The 24,176-nt window shown below is 47.5% G+C and overlaps 2 protein-coding genes across 3 annotated transcripts; both read left to right on the forward strand.

Annotated features, from left to right (window-relative positions):
• The first annotated feature begins 125 nt into the window (after nt 1–125).
• On the forward strand, nt 126–10,528 carry igsf3l (immunoglobulin superfamily, member 3-like). 2 transcript variants are annotated; one of them, XM_030343243.1, is made up of 11 exons: nt 126–440; nt 1,267–1,635; nt 1,751–2,167; nt 2,334–2,738; nt 4,089–4,466; nt 5,471–5,848; nt 7,006–7,389; nt 7,925–8,311; nt 8,708–9,109; nt 9,528–9,914; nt 10,241–10,528. In XM_030343243.1, the coding sequence occupies exons 1-11, from the start codon at nt 374–376 to the stop codon at nt 10,447–10,449; spliced, it is 3,783 nt and encodes a 1,260-aa protein (XP_030199103.1). In that variant the 5' UTR covers nt 126–373; the 3' UTR covers nt 10,450–10,528. The 2 variants fall into 2 exon arrangements, with proteins under 2 accessions (XP_030199103.1, XP_030199104.1); XM_030343244.1 differs by lacking the exon at nt 8,708–9,109 and having other exon boundaries at nt 127–440; nt 10,241–10,527.
• A 9,861-nt stretch (nt 10,529–20,389) lies between these two features.
• LOC115533386 (immunoglobulin superfamily member 2-like) lies at nt 20,390–24,176 on the forward strand. Its single transcript, XM_030343896.1, has 4 exons — nt 20,390–20,541; nt 21,449–21,814; nt 21,907–22,323; nt 23,918–24,176. The coding sequence occupies exons 1-4, from the start codon at nt 20,472–20,474 to the stop codon at nt 24,022–24,024; spliced, it is 960 nt and encodes a 319-aa protein (XP_030199756.1). The 5' UTR covers nt 20,390–20,471; the 3' UTR covers nt 24,025–24,176.

The following is a 24,176-nucleotide window of genomic DNA, read 5'->3' on the forward strand; positions in this document are numbered from 1 at the left end:
ATTTAATGTGAAACGCAAGCAATATAAATCAAACGGGGAAATATGAACAGTGACACATGTGAACAATAAAAACGTAAACATCCTCTTTTTGGCAGAAAACGTTTCCTTCTTGTCCAGAGGTTAAAGTAGAGACGACATTTCAACAGGAGCTCGTGACACAGTGAGACGGTGAAACACACCGCTCGCAACATTAGTAGAGGATTGTATGTTTCTGCTCATGTTTTGCTCAGTCTCCAGGGTGCCGGGTTTACCACAGGTGAAACCTCGCCCCCGTCTGTCACTTGGGCAACAGGGGCGTCACATCGAGACATGGATCTCGTCAGCAGTCTGACAGACAGAGGCTGACACATCTTGCTGGTCATGCAGCTGCAACATGAGGAGCTTCACCGCGGCGTGTTACCTGAGGACTCTGCTTCTAGGACTGCTTCACATCCAATGTGGTGAGAACTGATTTTTATTTTTTGATTCAGAATATGTATATTTTTACTTATGTTGAGGCTTGGGTGGCCGTCAACATTGAATAGAAGAAATAGAAAGCCTTTTATTGTCATTGCACGAGTCAAGTACAACGACATTTTTAGTAAGCTTTCTCAATTGGTGCATTCGAGAAAATAAATAAATATATAAATAGAACAAGAACAACAGTATACCAAATAGAATGTAAATATAAATATGAAATTGTTATTCACAGTACTTCATATTTATTCACGAGACATAATTTTCTGGAAACGTCTAAATAATGCCTCAAGGGTGTGAATTCTCTTCTGCAGCTATTTTTTCATTTATTACAAAACATCTCAGCTAGACAGTTTCTCAAGTCTAAAACATGAGTCATGGGGATGTACCGCCATTAGTCGTCATAATACAATCTGGGCGAATATCTTTCCGGGGTGACTTGGATTATTCGTATCAGGTTGGTTGTGGACCTTCTCTCTCAGCACCTCTCAAATTATATCCACAGCACAATTAAGGGGAACCCAAACTGTCCGATGTAGAAATCAGAAACCTAACGTGAATTCAATGTAGAGATCAGACACCTAATGTGAATTCAATGTAGAGATCAGAAACCTAACGTGAATTCAATGTAGCAATCAGAAACGTAACGTGAATTCAATGCAGAGATCAGAAACCTAACGTGAATTCAATGTAGGGATCAGAAACCTAACGTGAATTCAATGTAGAGATCAGAAACCTAACGTGAATTCAATGTAGAGATCAGAAACCTAACGTGGCGCTGCTCTCCCCCCCGTCCCCTGCTGTGTCCAGGGGCCCGCGTGCTGACGGAGGTCCCGTCAGGGCCTCTCTACCGGGTCGCAGGCCACCCGCTCCGGGTTCCCTGCAACGTGAGCGGCTTCCGGGACGCTGAGAGAGAGAAGGGCTTTCAGGTTCTAATGCAAGAACCGGAGAAGACAATGGACATCAACGTCATCAGCGCCAGAGATCAAAACTTTGCCTGGGGCAAGTTTAGCGGCCGTGTGAAAAGCAAGGAAATCACCCTGGCGATGTTGGCGCCCAACTCGGCTCTCTTCACCATCGGCGAGTTGAAGGCGAGCGACGAGGGGGAGTATGAATGTGCTGTGGAAAACGACGAAACCGCCTATGACGGAACCTATTCTGCTAAGATCAAAGTGAAAGGTAACATCATCTTATATCTCTAATTAGAACTCACTACTTATTCCCCATCTTGTGAAGCGGACTGTAAACTCTGTGATTGAACGACTCTTTCTCTTCCTCCGTCTTGGAATCAAAGTGATCGACAACACCCTGACCGTCTCCTCCCCGGACCCCCCCTCGCTGAGCCTGGACGAAGGCGACCCGCTCACTCTGACGTGCCAGGCCTCCAGCAACACCGTCCAGCACACCCACCTATCCGTCACCTGGTACCTCCACATGGACGGGGAAGAGCCCCCCCAGCCCATCGTCTCCCTGGACAAGGACCTGACCCCGAGTCCCGGGCCGAGGTTCAGGGAACGCTACGGAGCCGGGATCGTTCGGCTGGACAAAGTGGGCGAGGCCACGTACCGGCTGACCATAGCCCAGCTAGAACCGTCGGACCAGGGGCGGGTCTACTGCCAGGCCCGGGAGTGGATCCAGGACCCTGACCGGTCCTGGTACCCGATCACTCAGAAGGACTCGGAGACCACCGCACTGACGGTCAAAGCTAAAGGTAAATCAACTTTAGTCACTTATTGTCAACAGAAGTCGTCTTAAATGGCAAAGATGTCTTGCGGTTCATTGTCGCCTGTGGTGTCTGTAGTCTGACAGGATGTGTGCAAACTTTGCACAAATAGCATTGCTTCTATCACTTCTCTATTACTTATTCTGCACACTAGACCAGGTGGGGGCTGAGCAGGGCTCTCTGTCGGTGAGGCTGTCGGTGAGACCGGAGGCCCTGCAGGAGGGCCAGGAGCTGGCTTTAACCTGCAGCGTCGAGGGCCTTGCCGCCAGACAGTCCTTCTCCGTGGCCTGGCTTCGGGACGGCTCGGAGCTGGCCCGCTTCGGCCCCACGGGCGTCCTGCATGTGGGGGCGGAGCACGGCGACCGCCACACCGGGGGGCAGCTACTGGCCACCAAGACCGGCCCCAGGGAGCACCTGTTGGTCCTCAGGCCGGTGAGGGTGCAGGACCAGGGGGGGTACGCCTGCAGAGCCTGGCCCCAGGACCGGAACGAGGACGAGAGCTTCACGCAGGGCCAGTACCGGGACTCCCCGACCCAGGTGGTCAGCATCTCCGCCACAGGTGTGTCAGAACCCCTCTGGTCTTTAGGGTCATGAGGGGGAGCAGGAGGGGAGGGGGTTGTGGTCTTACAGACGGAGTGTTAGACAGCCTTTCCCTCGATTCAGTATCGAAAATTGATAAGTCCATCATCGTTGATAAAGGTTGCGGATAAAATGTACATTATTTTTGAACAGCTGACGTGTTGGTCCAAAGCGACTTACAATAAGTGCAAAAAGTGCAAGAATCATTCGAGTGCCTACAATTCCTCACATTTTTTTAAGCAACTTTGATTTCGGTAACTTCCTCTTTCTAGTCAGTTTTATTAAAAAGATAAATAGTTTTAGTCTGTAGCTCCATAATGGTTCATGTATATTTACTTACTAGTTGCGTCTAAACTGGGGCACTGCTATATTAAAAACATGACCTTGGTTGTTCCTGCTGTGAGAAGGGCCCTGAACTTCTGCATAATTTCAACCAAGCTTCGGATCTGGGGAGACCATAGCTATGTTCGAAAAATCGTTCCCTATCACAGATATAGTGCACTATATAGGGTGCTCGCCATTTTGTAGTGGTGTTCAAATTCTCAGTGGTTAATTTCATACACTATATAGTGCACTTAAAATACCCAAAATTTTAGTGTACACATCATGTCCCCTACATGTTACTCCCGTATACCACAATGCAATGCGGTCGTGCTTTTCCGGAGGATCAGAACCTGAATAGCCGCAAAAACGAATACATTTAATGATAAGAGTCTCCGGCTTTCGTTTAGAAAGGTCAACAATTTATTTGGGATTTAACATAGAAAATGTAACATTCAAAATTAATTTGAAAAAACTTGATCAAGGAAATGTAACATTCAACATCAATACAACCTCCAGCTTTCCTCGTGAGTGCCCGGTTTGTTTACTTGATGTGGGCGCATCTGTCTGCTCTCCCAAATACCCGGCGCATTCACTGACGCAAATGACGTTTAGAAATGTTCAGCGTAGCGTCCAAATCTCGTTTGTTCGTTCTATATAAAGTGCACTATGTCATGAACACTATATAGGGAATAGTGAGTGAATAGGGAACGATTTCGAACACAGCTAGTGCCTTCTCAGTTACCGCACCCTCCCTCTGGAACTCCCTCCCCAACCACATACGACAGGCCAACACTCTCCCTTCATTTAAACCTCAAAACCCACCGCTTTAAGACTACTCTCACCACACCACCTCCTTCCCTTATCTCCCCTTCCTCCTTTTTTATCTTTTTACTTTTATCCGTTCTTCTTAGTAAATTATTTATTTTGTGTTCACTCTGTAAAGCGTCTTGGAGTCCTTAGAAAAGTGCCATGTAAAGCGAATGTATTATTATTCCTGTGTTGACAGCGAGTGAGCTCTCCGTCCAGATGGGGGGTGAGAGCGTCGCGGTCACGGAGGGCGGTAGGCTGCAGCTGACCTGTAGAGTGACCGGGTTCAGAGGTCGACTCTCAGTCACCTGGGAACACAAGTCCGCCAGTCCCTCCAGACAGGTGGTGGGCCTCAGCCAGGAGGGGGTGGTGGAGCCGGGGCCGGACTTCGCCCAGAGAGACGTCAGAGCCAGGCGACCGGCAGCCGACACGTTCACCTTGGAGCTGGAGGAAGTGCGCCCGTCCGACGCGGGCACCTACGGGTGCACCGTGTCCGAGTGGACCGTCAAGCCCACCGGGGACGTTGAATTGTCCCACAGCCAAGAGAAGACGTGCACTGTGAATGTCGGCCTTTTAGGTGAGTAAAACCTGGTTCTGTTCGGTGGCCTTTCATCAATCAGTTTCAGGATTGACAAAATGTGATGAAAATATCCATTAGCTTAGGTCAGGACATATACCTTTCCCACACTACATCCTTCAGACGAAAGATAAACACATTCTATACTAAAAACTACAAGCAAGCAATTGAAGCATTAGAGTCACAATGTGTACAATTTCCACTAGCTCATAGCTTGAATAATGTATATATATATATAACATGGGCATATCTCAGGTTTGACTTAAACTATTAACTTCGCAATGAAAATACCTCCTATAACTGATATGTTCTACGAACAAAAAGTACCCCTCCTTCTTTACAAAAATATTATTATCGACATTCACAAAAAACCCTCAGACTTACCATAACCCCATCCCACGCACCCTAAGCCACTCCCTCATCCTAAAACCCCTCCCACTCAGCCTTAAATCCCCCCCACTCACCCTAAAACCCCTCCCACTCACCCTAAAACATCCTACTCACCCTAAACCCATCCTGTTCACACAAACCCCTCCCACTAACCCTAAAACCGCCCCTACTCACCCTAAACCCCTCCTTACTCATCTTAAACCACTCCCACTAAACCCCTCCCACTCTCACTAAACCCCTCCTACTCACCCTAAACCCATCCCGTTCACACAAACCCTCCCACCTACCCTAAAACCCCTCCCACTCACCCTAAACCCCTCCTACTCACCCTAAACCCCTCCCACTCACCCTAAAACCGCCCCTACTCACCCTAAACCCCTCCTTACTCATCCTTAACCACTCCCACTAAACCCCTCCCACTCCCACTAAACCCCTCCCACTCAACATTAACCCCTCCTACTCAGGCCACCCAGTCAGCCGAGGTAAGCTAGCTCACGTCACACAGTTCCCAGCCAGTCAGAGCGGACATAGCACCTGAGTTCTAAAAGACTCCCGCCTGCTAACTGGGAGGGGCTCAACGTCACACCTTGACACTTTTGATGTTGCCCGCCCAGAGAACACGCTGAGGCTGACTCTGAAGGGACGCGATACCGCGGCGACGTTGGGGGGAGACGTGGAGCTCTGGTGCCACGTCAAGGCCCCCCGCATCCCCATGACGCTGACATGGACCCTGCGGCGCGACGGGTCCCCCCCCGACAGGCTCCTGGAGCTGTCCCCGGACGGCGCCATCACCTGGCGGGGGGGCCGGCAGCAGCGCTACCAGCTGCGGGTGGAGCGGCTCGATGAGACGGTCCTCGTTCACAAGCTGCGCATCGCGGGGGCCACGCCCAGCGAGGCGGGCCGCTACCAGTGCGAGGCGTCGGTGTTCCTGGAGAAGAGACACAAGAAGATGAACCCGTCCAACGAGCTGGCAGTCATGGTGACACGGCCGGGTGAGGTGATGTCTGGGGGGCTACGGTCCATGAAGGCCTAGCCATTAGAAATAACTCATAATACATTATTTATTTATATATATATAGATATATAGATATATATATAGATATATAGATATACGTATATATACAAAATAAAGGGTTCTTAAGTAATGAGGGTTAGCTAACCCTATTTACAATGACGGGCTGTCCTGTCATTGTCAATACGATTTATTTCGCTTATATCACAGTTGGCAACACTAGATAAGAGTTACTTTAATGTAGAACAATATTGTATTCTTTTTATCAGCTGCATTGTAGCTATTCTTCTGCGCCACTTGGAGCATATTGGAGCAACCTGTGGTGGTTTAGACCTTAGATAGGATTAAACCCTACAACACAGTGCTGGCTGGCAAATTTCTTTCAAGACCTAAAGTAAAATCCATCACTTAAACTGAATGAATGAATAATGATACAGGCCTCGTCCTCCTCCTCATTGTCCCAGCCTGCTTGTTACTTGGTGTTTGACTAAATGAGGAACCGCTCCATCGGAGTACTGGTGGGTTCTTAGAACTCACCGGTTAACCACCCTAGGCTCAGGAGGTGGTTAACACCTAATAAGCTATTCGGCTTATCTGAAGTGGACCTCAGAGCCGGTTGCTGGCCGCAGCCGGCTCTGAGGTCACGGAGATCCGGATCTCGGGAATGACTTCCTAAATGAATTGTTGTTGTTTTTTAAATTATATATCAAGGCAATTAAATATCTTTTTTTCATCATAATTATTTTAAGACATATAATCGCGCTATATTGCTGTATAATCAGGAGTTGATTTCGTTAACATTACACACACAAAAAATATATCTATTTGTGTACTTGTGTGTTTTTTGTAAGTATATTTTCCATCTATCTATTTAATTATAGAAAATTAGATTGTGTGAAGTGCATAGCTCGGGTTGTGTCTGTAGGTGTCATTCTGTTAAGAATTGTGCTCGTCCAGGAATGCAGTAAAAAAAATCTTCATTAAAAAAATAAAATCTGGACTTCTAACCCCTGCCCACGGCCCCGGTCAGGAGCCTGAGTCGGCCCAACGTATGAAAGAGTGCTGGGCAGACACGTTCAGGAAGGTGTCTGAGGGACCGTCCTGTTGCTGACCACCGGTCTCTGTCTGTTCTCCTAGAGAGCAAGCTCTCCCTGGACGCCCAGTCAATCAGCGGTCTGCTCGACGCCGACGTGGTGGTCACCTGCTCCGTGACCGAGACCACCCCGGGCAACCCCAGCTACGCCGTCACCTGGCGGGAGGAACGCGACAACCGCACCCTCCTGGTCTCGAGTCGTGACGGCGTGGTCACTCCCGGAGCTCAGGCGACGCCCGGCGACGAGCAGCGAATCAGCATGCGGCAGAGGGCGGGCCCTAGCTTTGAGCTGACCATTCGCCGTGCCCGGGTTGGGGACAGCGGGAGGTACTCTTGCGTGGTCGTGGAGTGGCTGCAGGATCCCAACGACAACTGGTTTGACCTGCCGCCGGTGCGAGGGACCATGACTTTGCAGATCTCAGAGCCAGGTCAGTGATCCGAGTGGTTCATCAGGCCTGCGCGTTCACGTCACCGACCGAGGGGCACCCGGGTACGAGGGTCCCGACCCACTGGCTGATGAGGACGTGTGTGATCTGTGTGTGTGTATGTGTGTATGTGTGTCTGTGTGTGTGGGTGGGTGTGTCCGTTTATGTGTTCAAGCAAACGTTTTGTTGTGAACTGAAGTCGTCAAATGTTTGTTTGTTGCATGTACACCAGGGGTGGGAATCACAGTGTACCTCACAAAACGATACGAGATACGTGGCCCACGATACCGATAGTATTCTGATCAAGATGTATGTGTAACTATGAATACAAAATTACCTTGAAAAGGTAAAGTGCTGGATTTCTGTCTTTATTCATGGTCCAAACATGAGTTTTTCCGTTACACGTCTTAAAAAAACCAAAACAACGATATTGGGTGCCAGTGTATCGTTTATCGTATCTCACTAAGAAGGGGGAAGATATAATCGCCGTATCAATATATCGTCTCACCCCTAATGTACGCTGTGTGTGTCCCCTCAGAGGGTGGGCTGTCCGTCGGAGGAGGACGAGAGGTCAACGTGACGGTGGCTGCGTCCCACGACTTCACCGTCCCCTGCGACATCATCGCCCAGTCCAGCCCCTACTCCGCCTTCAACGTCACCTGGTTCTGGAGGAGGGAGGCGGACGGCGAGACACGCCCCCTCTTCACCGCGCATCCCGACGGCACGCTGCAGGACGTCAGTGGGCGGGGCGACCGGCTCCGGTTCCACCGCCCGCGACCCGCCCTCTTCAGCCTGACGGTGTCCGGGGCGCTGCCAGAGGACGGAGGGCGGTACCACTGCCGGGTGGAGGAGTGGCTGCTCTCCCCTTCCAGGAGAAGGGTGGGGGGGGTGCAGCGGTCCGAGGAGCTCAGTGTCAACATCCAAGGTAGACGACGCGCACAAAGGGGAAATCATCTTTGAAAACGTATTAAGTTTAATATAAGGGACCATGAATTAACCGTTTATTAATGCAGTGATAAGCATGACAGACAGTTGGTCTAGTCATCGTTTACTTACTTTTATATTACCTTTTGTAATATACCTTTTGGTATTGTATACTCAGTTCCTGTTTTATGAAAGAGCATGGACTTACTCCCTGTATTAGGGTCCCTCTCACATGGTGCAGGCAGCATGATGCAGGTCCGCGGGGGGCGGGGGGGGGGGGGGGAGCCAACACACGATGTGGACCACCACGATGCAGGTCCTGGGGGAAGCTGAACCCGAACCCTGTGTTTTGAACGTTATCTTAAGAATCAGAAACACCTGCCCCCTCTTCTCCCAGTCTTCGACATGCAGGTGGACCATGACCAGCGCAACCTGAGGGTCACCGAGGGCAACGACGTGGACCTGGACTGCTCCCTGACCAAGTATGGGTTTGGGCCCGGCACGGCTTTCTCCCTCACCTGGTTCTACACGGGCCCCCTTCCCGGGGAGAACGTCACCCTGGCAGAGCTGAGCCAGGAGGGTCTTCTGACGCGACCGTGGGGGGGCGGCCCAGGCAGGAGGCTGACCCTGTCCCGGCCCGACCGCTGCAACTTCCGGCTGAGTCTGCAGAGCGCCCAGCCGGGGGACGGGGGGCACTACTGGTGCCGGGTGGAGCAGCACCGGCTGGGGCAGGAGGGACGCTGGCAGCTGGTGGCCGTGGACACGTCCGGGCGTACGCACCTCACCGTGGGGGACCCGGGTACGATGGCCCCCGGTCCACTGGCTGATGAGGACGTGTGTGATCTGTGTGTGTGTATGTGCATCTGTGTGTGTGGGTGTGTGTGTGTGGGTGTGTGTGGGTGTGTCCGTTTATGTGTTCAAGCAAACGTTTTGTTGTGAACTGAAGTCGTCAAATGTTTGTTTGTTGCATGTACACCAGGGGTGGGAATCACAGTGTACCTCACAAAACGGTACGAGATACTAGTAGATAGTAACCATGAATACAAAATTACCTTGAAAAGGTAAAGTGCTGGATTTCTGTCTTTATTCAAAAAACCAAAACAACGATATTGGGTGCCAGTGTATCGTTTATCGTATCTCACTAAGAAGGGGGAAGATATAATCGCCGTATCAATATATCGTCTCACCCCTAATGTACGCTGTGTGTGTCCCCTCAGAGGGTGGGCTGTCCGTCGGAGGAGGAGGAGAGGTCAACGTGACGGTGGCTGCGTCCCACGACTTCACCGTCCCCTGCGACATCATCGCCCAGTCCAGCCCCTACTCCGCCTTCAACGTCACCTGGTTCTGGAGGAGGGAGGCGGACGGCGAGACACGCCCCCTCTTCACCGCGCACCCCGACGGCACGCTGCAGGACGTCAGTGGGCGGGGCGACCGGCTCCGGTTCCACCGCCCGCGACCCGCCCTCTTCAGCCTGACGGTGTCCGGGGCGCTGCCAGAGGACGGAGGGCGGTACCACTGCCGGGTGGAGGAGTGGCTGCTCTCCCCTTCCAGGAGAAGGGTGGGGGGGGTGCAGCGGTCCGAGGAGCTCAGTGTCAACATCCAAGGTAGACGACGCGCACAAAGGGGAAATCATCTTTGAAAACGTATTAAGTTTAATATAAGGGACCATGAATTAACCGTTTATTAATGCAGTGATAAGCATGACAGACAGTTGGTCTAGTCATCGTTTACTTACTTTTATATTACCTTTTGTAATATACCTTTTGGTATTGTATACTCAGTTCCTGTTGTATGAAAGAGCATGGACTTACTCCCTGTATTAGGGTCCCTCTCACATGGTGCAGGCACCACGATGCAGGTCCTGGGGGAAGCTGAACCCGAACCCTTTGATAACGAATAATGTTTTTATTTTGTATTTGTTTTTAAACAGGCAATATGCATGCTGCCTCAGACTCCTCTTCTTCAGCCATCCTTCCAGGGGTCCTCACAGGCCTGATCGTACTCCTACTGGTGGTTGTGGGGGTCCTGGTGCTGAAGATACGACAGGGCCCGACCACAGGGGCCAGGAAGAAGACCTCTCTCTGGACAGAGGGAGTCTTTCTGAAGGACAAAGCCCCCAAGCATATCGATGAAGACTAGAGGAGGAGGAGAGAAGAGGAGAGGAGGAGGAGAGGAGAGGAGGGAGAGGAGGAGGAGAGGAGAGGAGGGAGAGGAGGGAGAGTAGAGGAGGTGAGGAGAGTAGAGGAGGAGGAGAGGAGAGGGAGAGGAGGGAGAGGAGAGGAGAGGAGGGGAGGGGAGAGGAGAGGAGAGGAGAGGAGAGGAGGGAGAGTAGAGGAGGAGAGGAGGAGGAGAGGAGAGGAGGGAGAGTAGAGGAGCAGGAGGAGAGGAGAGGAGAGGGAGAGGAGAGGAGAGGAGAGGAGAGGAGAGGAGGAGAGGAGAGGAGAGGAGGTGAGGAGAGTAGAGGAGGAGGAGAGGAGAGGAGGGGAGGGGAGGGGAGAGGAGAGGAGAGGAGAGGAGAGGAGAGGAGGAGGAGAGGAGAGGAGGGAGAGTAGAGGAGGAGAGGAGGAGGAGAGGAGAGGAGGGAGAGTAGAGGAGGAGGAGGAGAGGAGAGGAGAGGAGAGGAGGTGAGGAGAGTAGAGGAGGAGGAGAGGAGAGGGAGAGGAAGTGAGAGGAGAGGAGAGGAGAGGAGGTGAGGAGAGTAGAGGAGGAGGAGAGGAGAGGGAGAGGAGGGAGAGGAGAGGAGAGGAGGGGAGGGGAGGGGAGAGGAGAGGAGAGGAGAGGAGGAGGAGAGGAGAGGAGGGAGAGTAGAGGAGGAGAGGAGGAGGAGAGGGAGAGGAGGTAGAGGAGAGGAGAGGAGAGGAGAGGAGAGTAGAGTAGAGGAGGAGAGGAGAGTAGAGTAGAGGAGGAGAGTAGGAGGCGAGGAGAGGAGAGGAGGAGGAGAGGAGAGGAGGGAGAGTAGAGGAGGAGAGGAGGAGGAGAGGAGAGGAGGGAGAGTAGAGGAGGAGGAGGAGAGGAGAGGAGAGGGAGAGGAGGGGAGAGGAGAGGAGAGGAGAGGAGGAGAGGAGAGGAGAGGAGGTGAGGAGAGTAGAGGAGGAGGAGAGGAGAGGGAGAGGAGGGAGAGGAGGGGAGGGGAGAGGAGAGGAGAGGAGGAGGAGAGGAGAGGAGGGAGAGGAGGGAGAGGAGAGGAGAGGAGAGGAGAGGAGAGGAGAGAAGAGGAGGAGAGGAGAGTAGAGGAGGAGGAGAGTAGGAGGCGAGGAGAGAATGAGGAGGAGAGGAGGGAGAGTAGAGGAGGAGGAGGAGAGGATGAGGAGAAAGGAGATATCAGAGAGGAGAAGGGGAGGAAAAGAGGATTGACTAACTTCATAGACGTCCTTTACGTTCTCAGCAGTAAATCAGTAAAACTGAGCGGCCTCCCTCAGTACCGGGGAAAGAAGGAAATGTAATGTGCGGCGCCATGGCTTCTTTTTGCAAAACGGTTTGTTCATGACAGCATACGAGGAAAAATGAAGGAAGCTCAAAGTGTGGTCAGAGCGACGGGGAACAGAGTGAGGTCGGGCTGAATCATCTTGCCGGTTGCGCAGATTCAGTGACAAGCTTTGCGGTACTGTCTTATCTGAAGGCCAGTGTCCTGTGACTCAATGACTGCATCACTGGAGTCAGACATCATGAGGACACAAATAAGATAAGATTCAAGTGTAATTTGTTAGAAAGTGCAGTTTGCTGTTCCAGACTGACTGCCTGCCACCGTAGAAGCTCCCGGCTCACTTCAAACCAATCCGAAATATGTTCACTGATTCGTTGGGGGAACCCATCTTGCCTTTCACTCACAGGAGGTGCAACACTTGAGGATGGTGGAGAGACATAGGGTGGGAGAGAGGGAGGAGGGGAGGGAGGGAGGAGGGAGGGGGGGGGAAGGAGAGAGGGAGGGACGAGAGAAGGAGAGGGAGCAGAGAGTGATGGGGCAAGAGAGGGAGGAATCAGAGAGGGAGGAGATGGGAGGGAGGCGAGAGGGAGGGAGGGAGGAGAGAGGGAGGGAGGGAGGGATTAGACGTATTTTGGGTTGGCAGTTACTGCAGCCTCTCTTTACGGCTCTCAAATCTTACCCAAAGCAGCTTTTATCTAGAGATGTGTGTACGTACTTACATGACTTATCTGTATAATTAAACAATAAATATGCATTCTATGTTGTTCACTCTCTTTCGATATGTCCCAATTCAACGTTATGGAATAATCTGACCATAAGGGGTTACCATTGTAGCATCCATCCGAGGCTGAACCAAACCCACCTCCACTCCACACAGACAGGCCTTGACATACTATCGTACGCTCCTCTTCTCCAGTTTGTTAAACAATCAAACAATCAGCATTCAGGCACATTCAGCCCCCCCTCCTCCGAACCGTACAATGTGGAAATCAGAAGACTACGGCGGTTCACTGTGGCCCCCTGTATCGTGAGCGGCTTCGTTGTTCAAGACATCCCGCTTTCACATGGTCGGCAATAAAATAAAACCCATTCCTAAAAAACTAATTTTGTTTTAATCGCCTCAGCCTTTCAGGGGGAATCATTTTAAATTTGATGCGAAAAATAACGGCTGCTTACGTCACGAGTGTCTGCACAGCCGTGACACCTGAAACCCCGGCGCCATGAAAGGCAGCGGCGTGGAGATCGAGCCGTGTAACCGCGTAAAAAGCTTCACCCCTGTGTCAGCGTCCGTTTGGAGACACTCAGGAGAGACTCTGGTTCTGCTGAGATGGTCTGATGAGCTTCACCGTGGAATGGTAAATGCCGGTCAGGGCTTATTCATAACTAGAACGTTCATTTGGAGGTCGTCTTTGTGGATGATTGCATCTTGCTCATAGTTAAAGTTCTGACACATGAAACGGCTTACTTAAAGGTCCCATGACATGCCACCAGGTCTAAGTGTGATTAGCCGTCACAAGCTTGTTTGAAAATCTCCCCCTTATGACGTCCCAAGTGGGCATGTATCCGTCACACATGTAGGTGTACACGCCCACTTGTGATGTCATAAGGGGAACATTTTCAAAACGGCTTGTAACGGCTAATAACACTAGTCACGTTTCCATCTAAAGGTGAAGCGAATCTTTAGAAAGTTCGCAAAAAAATAATTCTAATTAGGTGCGTTTCCATCAAGTGGTTGGAGCGGAAAACTACACACATTCCAGGGCATGTCGTATCCTTTTGATAACATGCTCTCTCTTAGGTCCTGATATATAGTGGAATTGCGTGGTTGTTTTCCATCTAAAATAGCTGCAATGTGTTTTTCTTCGATGAGAGCAAGGAAAAGTTTTACCTCTTCAGCGGTCCACACGTATCTTTTATTCCCATTGGTCATCTGTTCCATGGACGTAATTAAAGGATACATTGTACATATTTATAGTTTGAAATTCATCCCAGCCTTTGTACCACAGATCGGTTCTCAAAGTGCGGCCCGCGGGCCAATGGCGGCCCGCGGAATCATTCCTGGCGGCCCGCAATGACATACATAATTATGCAAGTTATATAAAATAATTAAAAAAAAAAAAAAAAAAAAAATTTTTTATTATTATGTCAATATTAATTAAAAAAAAAAAAAATGATTATAAAGAGAAAAGTCGATTCTCTCTAGCTTTCAATTAAATCCTTTTACATTTTTTAGTTTTAATCCAACTGTACATTACTTAGAAAGGCTGAACCTCAGTTTCGTGATTTAGACCTCACTTGACCTCACTCCCAGAGGTCCACGGTGCAATGTTTTTTTTGACCACTGGGATGCTGGCGGCGTTTCACGCCAATTTTTTTTTTCCTTTGGCGGCCCTCAGTCAAATTTTGGGTTCCTAAATTGGCCCTCAGTTGTCAAAACTTTGAGAACCCCTGGGTCTATAACATATAACCGCAATGTCTGATTATGGATTAATTCCTTTTTTTTCGTTTTGAAGACTATTCACCGCGCCATTCGATTCAATGGGAATCGCGACGGTCTATACCTTCAACATAAAGTGCACATATTTATAATTTGAAATTCGCCCCAGCCTTTATACCACAGACACAGCACATCCAAAATGAACGGTCAGAGAAATGTTATAGAGTGACTCTGTGAACATTATGACCTCTCCCTGGGGGTTCAATCAATTTAATCTATATGTACCCATTAATCTCTCTCTTTCTCTTAAACTTTAAAGACCAATCTGGGTGAGTTACTAGAATGGAATTATCCTCTAACTTTTGAGTTCCACATGGCGGTTAGAAGGCCATTGTCAGGCCTTGTCTGAACACCAAAACCCACAGTATGGTATTAAGGATTGAAAACAAAACACACAGATAACACAGTCAAACCTTGTTACCCTAGATATATTCTTGCACTCAGGCTCGGTTCATTATGCCAGCTCTAGCCGGAGACTGACACGTTTACAATTCCCTCTCCTTCTCCGTTTGTTTTTTACTCTCTCTCTCTCACTCACAGTCACTCTTGTTCACCTTTAGAGTAGCTGATTCAATGTCAAAGTATCACCCGTATGAGAGCTTTGTATATATTTTGGGGGACAGGTTCCAATTTAGAGTAGCTCTCGGCTAACTCGTTTCTATGATGTTGCACTTGAAGCTTTCTTCTTATTATTTCACGGACTCATATGAATATGCAACTTCTAGGTTTCATCTTCGTGAATGCACTCATTGTAATTTGCTTTGGATAAAAGCATCCATTAAATAATGGAACCTAATAATATCTGTGTGTTATGCGTTGGTTAACGCTGTTTTTTTTATCGAAATCCAAACAGTTGATGGGGGAATAACAAAACACAAATACATACACGCCCATCAAGTCATAGAGAACAAGTGTTTGCTTAAAACAATGCAACAATGAAATTCAAACCTTTTATTCTTTATATCTATGTGCCTTAGGGCACATCTCGTGAGCTGAAACAATGTTTTCTCAACACAATAAAAACTGAAACATAATCACATTGACTTTTTTTTATGTAATCATTCCACAATACCTCAATATACCCCATTGCGTGGGTGGTTGGTTGGTTGTGCCCTACTTTATCTGTATCGGAAGAGCATGGCTTACATCCCCCCTGATAAACGCAAATTGATCGACATTATTAAATAAGTTTACTTTATTTTATGCATTTGTTTGTTTCTTACACAATTGTATTTGCCACTAGAGGGCGCTGTTGCCTAGTGCTACAAGGTCGATTCATGTTTGTGGAGACGGCAGCAAACAGGGAACACACTGCATTGATCAAAAGACCAGACAGGTCTATCAGACAAGTGTATGATTGAGTGTTAACACAAAAAAATTAATGCTTTAGGAGAGGAACGAATACATTGTAAGACAAGTAGATACACATGTTCATCACATGTATTAATTGCGCACAGTAAGCGGTGGTGTTCGGCCAATGGTCCGCAAAGGTACTGCAGTGCCTGCGCCGGTTTCTATACAGACCAGTTTATATATAGTCCTGTTTCTATAAGACCAGTTTCTATATAGTCCTGTTTCTATAAGACCATTTTCTATACAGTCCTGTTTCTATAAGACCAGTTTCTATATAGTCCTGTTTCTATAAGACCAGTTTCTATATAGTCCTGTTTCTATAAGACCAGTTTCTATACAGTCCTGTTTCTATGAGACCAGTCTCTATATAGTCCTGTTTCTATAAGCCCAGTTTCTATATAGTCCTGTTTCTATAAGACCAGTTTCTATATAGTCCTGTTTCTATAAGACCAGTTTCTATATAGTCCTGTTTCTATAAGCCCAGTTTCTATATAGTCCTGTTTCTATAAGACCAGTTTCTGTTCTGAACGGTTAATCCTGCATCGTGTAAGTGAAAAAATGCCACGATGGATTTATCGTGGAAGGGGGAATTTTATTATTTAAAGGAGGTAATTAAAAGAGCCCTGCAAACTATTGTGGCGACTCCTACGGGGTCTAACAGGGGATTCTGGGTATCCAGGTTGTATGTTGACCAATGGGGCTTTGTCGTCCTTTTGGTAGTTCTTTGGATAAGTGGGGTTAACGGGTTTGGGGTTTATTGGTTGTGTGATAATTGTGTGTAGTTCCATTGTTCCGTGATCGCGACCATTAGTGAGAGTGTTGTGTGTGTTGGTCAGGTATGTGTCGTGTTTCTGTTACGTTCGTTGGTCGTTAATAAAGGCAGTCCGTAGTCGTGTGGTGTATGGGGCACGGAACTGCATGATTGGTTGAACCTGGGCTCCCGTCTCGTCCCCTTACCGTGCTGCTCGCCACACTATTGTCCAACGAGCATATTTCGAGCACTTTATATCAGCACATACCGCCGTTCAAGTCAAAAGACGTGAAACGCAAGCAAAAGCACAACTGGTCCCAGGACCAATTGCTACTGAGCTGATTGTCAACTTAATACAATAAATCATCTTACAATAGATTATGAGATAGTAATCATAAGTAAGAGTAGCCTAGTTCTATTATTTTTTTACTTGAAACTTAGTGTTACTGTTTAATAATGATCCTTATTGTTATTAAAGCGATTTATTCCTAATATTATTTGAAATAAACAATGATTAAAGTGATGTATTACTATAAATACATGAAAAAAATAATGATGGTTTAAGTGATTTATTGATTAAATAATAAAGGATGATCAAAGGTACATATGTATCATTGCCCCCGTGTGTTTTAACCATCACTGATGGTTGCGATATGACTAATTTGTCGGCATTGCAAAGATGCATTTTCCCTGCTGCTAAATATCGAAGTGCTGCCAAAACATTTTTGCTCCTGACTGATTGGGTTATTCCGGTTTGTTGGGGACTTTATCAGCCTGGCTCCGCCCGCCTAAGTACTTCCGCTCAATCTCCATTTCCCATAGACCTCTGAAGAATAAAGGTACGGCCACACCAAAAGCGTTACCCGCGTATCACGCGTATAAAATCGGCAATTTTTCCATAGGGAACCATTGGTTTACGCGCGTATGAGACGCGTACACGCGTTACACGCGTATAAGCAACATTTTACTCGCGTTAGGCGCGTATGAGGCGCGTATATATACGCGCGTATATATACGCGCGTACATATACGCGCGTACATATACGCGCGTACGAGGAGTTCAAAAAATTGAACTTTTTACGCTCATACGCGCCGCAATAGCCAATCAGCGTTGAGCTTGACCCGACGTCACTGGCAGAGAGTAGTGAACTTGGACAGAAGCATACGGCCGACATCTTTCTTTATTCTGTGTGGAAATAGTAACATAGTTACGCCATTAAATGCTTTTATGGAAACATTTTTAGCGAGAAATGTGCATTTTACTTTCATAATGTTCGCTCGGTGAATGTGAAGGATGTTTGGTTTGATAGTTATGACGAAGAGGGAACGCTCCGTTCACTTGCATGGACAGAGTCTCTGATTGCTAAGCAACCTCAACGTCTTGGCGGACTATATATCTGCTGATCAACACTTCGAATGCTGGAAACACACCAGACACACCATGTGAAGTTATTTAACCCGATTATTGTTATTTATATCCGAGATTATTTAATCTAACCCGATCCAAGCTCTATCATCCACCCAAACACGGCGGCGTTTGGGTTTCCTTCCTCGGACTCCTAAATCCAGCGCAGCCACAGGCTGGGGGGGGGGGGGGGAGTTTTGGGCGGTCTCATCTACGCGCGTTACGCGCGTATCGGACCATTTTTGACTCAAAATGGTCAAGCAACATTTTAGCTGCGTTACGCGCGTACATGGTACGCGAGGTACGCGCTTGGTGTGTTCGCGGCTTAAAGGCCGATCCATGCCTCCGGATCCGGACGAAATTCGTCCGTCGCCCCAAACGTTTCCCCCGGAACTACCCTTCATACCTCCGTCTGGTTTCAGCGTTGTTATGGATGTTCTGCAATAAATCCTCTACAGGGAAGTGACTGTCTTTTCACAAATTAACGGCATCGACAATCTCAAACATGACATCTGTAGAGATGATTTTGCTGTATCATCCGAAATCGGCAAAAATAGTGCAAAAAGTGTGCGATGGCATGCGACACCCCTCACCAACCCGCAGATTATCTCCTCAAAATGTTGTTAATTGACCAGTTAAAACTCATTGCCAAAGCAGGGGAACAATAAAATAAAAAGGTCAGGTATATAGTATAATATAAGTATAAAACGTTAAACACAATATATATACATATCAGATATTATACTACTCTATCTATTTTCAAGAATGGTCTGACTTTTGACTCTATACTGCCGCCTCGATTTCCGGTGGTATTGCTCCGGTTCTCCCGGAGCACTCCGGATTCGTAAACTCAGAGGCGACGGACCTGTTGACGGACAAAACACCTCCGGGACCGGACGAAACAGTCCGTATCCGTATTTACCGTAGGGTGTGAATGGGCCTTACATCCTGCCTCCGAGGCTATTGGTTCCATGTTTAAATGTCTATGGAAAATAACAAGGGGGTTTTGAATGATCGTACGTGACAAACTCTGTAGGTGGTGAATAAGTCAAAGCTGCTCAGATTTTGAACTACACACTTTTTCCATCTCGATTCCACTTGGGTTTTAGATTGTCGGGGCCGTTAAAGTAGTTAACTATTATTAATGCTAACCGGGAGCTAGTTCTGATCTGCGCAGACTTCATACGTCACATTTCACGTGTTAATGGACGAGCAGCGTTGGTGCCACCTCCTCCGTAGGCGGGCTCTGGTGCCATTTCGGTGAAGACAAACTATGGCCCCGTTTACACGAGGACGCTTGCTGGTAAAAATGACAAAGTATTTTATCGGAAGTGCCTATTGTTTAGACGGTGACAGCGTTTTTGGGGCTTAAAAACGCATAAATCTGAAACCACCCTCCAGAGTGGAAGACTTGAATACGCTCCGCCGTAGCGTTTCCGTCTACACTGCCAAGACGCAAAACTCTGCTCAGATCTGCTCACATCGCGTACGCGTTTACGTCACATACATGCGCCAGTAAAGGGAAATAAACAAACATGTTGAATTATTTCCATGCGTCAGACCTTCAAGCTGCTCTGGTAGCTCTAATAAACGTACAGGAGTCTTTCCTCGAAATGTACAGGATATGTACAGATAGTATTACTGAACAGAGAAGGTTCTTTTTGGTTTTCACGGCGCAGAAAAGAGAAAAAGGAAGATTCTACGCTTGCGCTCAGACATGGCGGTGTTGTGTGATAGTGTAGCACAGCACCACCTAGCCGCATGTCATGCATAGCCAATCGAATTCCACAAACGTATGCGTCACCGAGCTACTTTTAGCCCTCAGATTATTTGTGAATATTGCCCAAGATATCTTGACTGCAGAAAAGTTGCATAGTTCAGGTTTTATATTGGCAATCTGTATATCCCCCACAGTGTTATGCAGAGCCTTCAATGTTAGCAACCAACCGGCACCTTAAAGGTTTCTAAGCAAATAAGACTGTCCGCTTAATGGCAGTTTCACCTCTGTACTTAAAGGCAGAATTTTTTAACCATCACTGATGGTTTTGATAAGACTAATTCATCGGGATTGCAAATTTGCATTTTCCCTGTTGCTAAATAAATAAAAAAGTGCTGCCAAAACATTTTAGCTCCGGATTGATCGGGTTATACCGGTTTGTTGGTGTCTTAATTGCATCCCGCACTAATTCAACCACAAGTTTGACACCCTCACGATTTACTTACTGAGTTAGGAGTCCTCTCGAGGACTTTTAAGCTCTCCCAGACTTGGCTATATGTATATTCCCCACAGTGTTAGGCAGAGCCTTCAATGTTAGCGACCAACCGACACCTTTAAGGTTTCTTAGCAAATAAGACTGTCCGCTTAATGGCTGTATATGCACGATTTTGGCATCAAAATATGTCAAAATGACCGGACGACCTATGCTAAATATTTTATTTACTTGTGAACTAACACTATCACAAATTTTTCCAACCACTGCTAATCTCAGAAAATTATTCTTTTATACCGGAAGTCCCGGTCATTTTTGTCGAGTTTAACGACATCATCTCCCGTTGAGCACTGTAACAAAGTATTCATCTACACATTCCTGTTTGTGATTTCAGCTTTCGGTTTTATTTCTCGGTTACTGTCCCGGTATGTGAAACCTACCCAGAGTATCAGTTGTCTGGGGTGTATAGTCCTCGGCATAGTCCTTGGCAGTCACACATCCCCAGTCTTCTGTTGCCTCAACATGATAAGCTTTTCGATGATTTATAAGATGACTGTGCTCCTAGGACTGCTCCTAGGACTACTCCAACCTGGTAAGTCCTCAAGGGGAATCAAACATACTGAGAACTGTTTTATTTGGAGTGTGTGTGTTATGGGGGGAGCAGAATCCCAATATGGAATTCAGGAACAAATAGTTTTTTTCAGAATATAGTTATTTCATGTATACATATATATAGTTATTTCATGTATACATATATATATATATATATATATATATATATATATATATATATACACAATGTAATATATTATATTTGTTCTTTGTCTTCTCCTGCGGTACATTGCTACGCCACTATTTAGTTTTTAACCAGTTTTCTTTATACCATAACTGGTTGCTGAGGTCGTTTATAACAAGGTCTCTTTGGCGTTCCTGTTGGAACCGGCAACAAGAAGAGCGGGGTTAGTTTGACCGGAGGAGGGGATGGTGGAGTTGAGTGGTTCACCTCAAGCTGACTGGGCTCACCATCAAATCAGCCTGGGTCCCCAGGAACAGTATATTTCCCTCCGTTTGTATTCTGTCTGTTCAGCTTCCTTCGGTCAGAGTGGGGTTCACAATGTCCACACAGCCATTAGTTTAGACTTAGGTTTAATTTTTCAAGTGTGGATTAAGAACTGAATGTAAGTGTTAAATGATGTTTATGGTTATAAATGTTTATTGGTGGGATCACAATGAGAACACTTATATTAACACTTCAATAAGAAAACAAAAGAATAGCAATCCCTACATTAACCATAGGTATCCACATATACTCAGGATTATTTCACCTTAATGACAACTATCTCCACTTTTACTTGAATACAAATAGTTTTGCTGCCTCCACAAGTACAGATACTGGCTCTGCTCTCTTCAGTCCCATAGTGTGTAAGTCTATACTTGTATAGAGACATAAATTAATATATTTGAATGATAATATTGATATTGTGTCCTGCTGGATCCAGGCTGGACCCTCGTGTCCACGGAGGTTCCCAAGGGCCCTCTGTATCGGGCCGTCGGCCATCAGCTCAGCATCCCCTGCCATGTGAGTGGCATCAACGACAGCGCAAGCTGGATCGAGTTCGAGTTCCGTATGGCACACGAGGGAACTAATCTTGACATCATCAGCACCAGAGATCCAAACCATGGGGATATCCGCTTTAGAAACCGTGTGCGCAACAAGATGATCAGCGTGGAGCGCAGGGACCCCACCTCTGTGGTGTTCATCATCACCGACCTGAAGGCGAGCGACGAGGGGGAGTACGAGTGTGCTGTGGTGAACCAGGAAGGCAGCTACGAAGGAGACTACTCTGCCAAGATCAACGTCAAGGGTAACGTCAACCTTTGAATCTATTTTGATCTAATAGTATAGAAAGACCATCAGCAGCATAAACAATAAACACTGATTTAATTCTTCTTCCAGTGATTAAAGAAACCCTGAGGGTCTCCTCCATGGCCCCCACCTCGCTGAGCCGGGAGGAAGGCGACGCGCTCACTCTAAGCGTCAAGGCCTCGAGCGACACCGTCCAGAGAACACACCTGTCTGTCACCTGGTACTTCAAAACGGAGGGGAAAAAGCACCCCCACCCGATCGTCTCCCTGGACCGGAACCTGACCCAGAGTCCCGGGCCGAGGTTCAGGGCACGCTACGCAGCCGGGGACGTTCAGCTGGTCAAAGTGGGCGAGGCCACGTACCAGCTGAACATAGCCAAAGTAAAACTGTCGGACCAGGGAGAGGTCTACTGCCAGGCTGTGGAGTGGATCGAGGGCCCTGACGGCAACAGGCACCCGATCTCTTGGAAGCAATCGAAGACTACCAATGTGACGGTCAAACGTAAAGGTGAGTTACCTCATATCGTTTACCGGCACAGAGGTGGACTTAACGTCACTGCATGGACACCAAGGATTGTTGCATCATTTCTGACCATGATAGTAAGTGATAGTAAGCCTTCTTGAAGGGCAGGATTGGTGGCTTGGTGTCATTTCCTACTATTAAATGTCTAAAACTAAAGACATGATTATTGATTTTAGAAAGTCATGCCCAGGTGTTATTAAAGCTTGTGTAAAAGTTAACTTAGTTATTAAAGTCAGCTTTGAATTCTGTAAGCACTACGCTGTATCTCTATCGCTCAGAAGTCTGCATCTTGGAGGTAACAGAAACACGGAACACGGTGTCGCGGTAGACTGAACCGCGACAAGGAGGAAAAAGGGATTGTTGCCGGGCAGCGCTCAGGCACCTCCGCCTCCGGCGGTGGTCCCTCAGCGGGGCTCAAGCGGGAGACATTCGCTGCCAACAATCCCTTTCTCTTCCATGTCGTGGTTCATGTTCTTGAGGGAGTCAAAGCCAAAGTTCCTTCCCCCCAATTCATTCTCAACCTTGGCTGAGATAACCCCCACTACGAGTCTCGTTGTAGAAATACCAGAGACGGGAGTCTGACGTGTTATGCGCCATAACACCAAGCAGAACGGTTATCCAAATAACAAGGAAGTGTACAACACTTGCGTTACAGTCCTGGAGCTCTATATCTAAAGAATATCATATAATACATAGATATCTATATCATATAATACATATTATCATGGCCAAAAGCCTCCAGACGATATTATGAATCACAAACGACTTTGTCGGGTTCTGCAACGTCTCTGGTTCTTCCACTTTCACATCAACCCATAGTAGACTGAACCGCGCGCTGCCGGCTACCCGCTGCCGGGCGATGGTGCCTCGCGGCAACCGGCGGCATGTCGCAGACTCGCAGTTCATGTACTTCAGCGAGTTAAAGCCAAAGTTCGTTTCCCCCAATTCCTTCTCAACCATGGCTCAGATAACCCCCACGACAGTCTTGTTGTGGAAATACAAGAGAAGTCAAAGAACCAACAAGAAACACTTGCGTTACAGTGTGTGTATTCACACACACACATGTGGCGCTCGCACGGTTGTGTGTCATTGGCGGGCCAACGTCTCTGGGCGGGCCAGGCAGAGTAAGGGGAGGAGCTTAGATGCTTGATGACGTCCTAAATAAAGACATTCCAAATCAGCGCGCTTGAGCCTCCGTTTTTTCAAAGGCGAGCAGAACAGCTAGTGCTCGTTTTACACCAAATGCAAGTTTTAGCCACTGGGGGACCATAGGCAGGCTAGGGGAACTCATATTTATGTTAGAAAACCTCATAAAGTGAGATTTTCATGTCATGGGACCTTTAATGTACACATCTATTGTATGTTGTACATCCTGGCACTTACAAATATTACTTAGCATTGTGTAGAATTTCATCCTAGCTATCTTTGTTGCATAGCAATTGTTAGTGCTTGGCACTTGTTTCCATGAACGTCCTTACTGTTCCTACAGCGATATATTGTTGTTTGTCTTTCCTCTGAGAATGTACCTTTCGGATAAAAGTCGTTAAATGCCGTTAATGTATATGCTCTTTCTTAACAGTTCCTGAGGTAGTTGCCCCAGACTCTGGACCTTCTTCAGTGTTCCTTCCAGGCATCCTCCCATATCTGATCGCATTGGTCCTGCTGGCGGAGATGTACCCTCTCTGAAGTCCCAGCCTAACCTGGAGGACTGAAGACACTATGCATTAAAGTGTCTGAGCTCACTGCCTTAAATGTAAATGTTAGGGGGGCTATAATCCAACAATGTCAAATGCAATAAAATGCAAATGGCAATAAATAAAACTAATTGGTTGAAAATG

This window comes from Gadus morhua, chromosome 20 (assembly GCF_902167405.1).
Source record: "Gadus morhua chromosome 20, gadMor3.0, whole genome shotgun sequence".
Lineage (NCBI taxonomy): Eukaryota > Metazoa > Chordata > Actinopteri > Gadiformes > Gadidae > Gadus > Gadus morhua.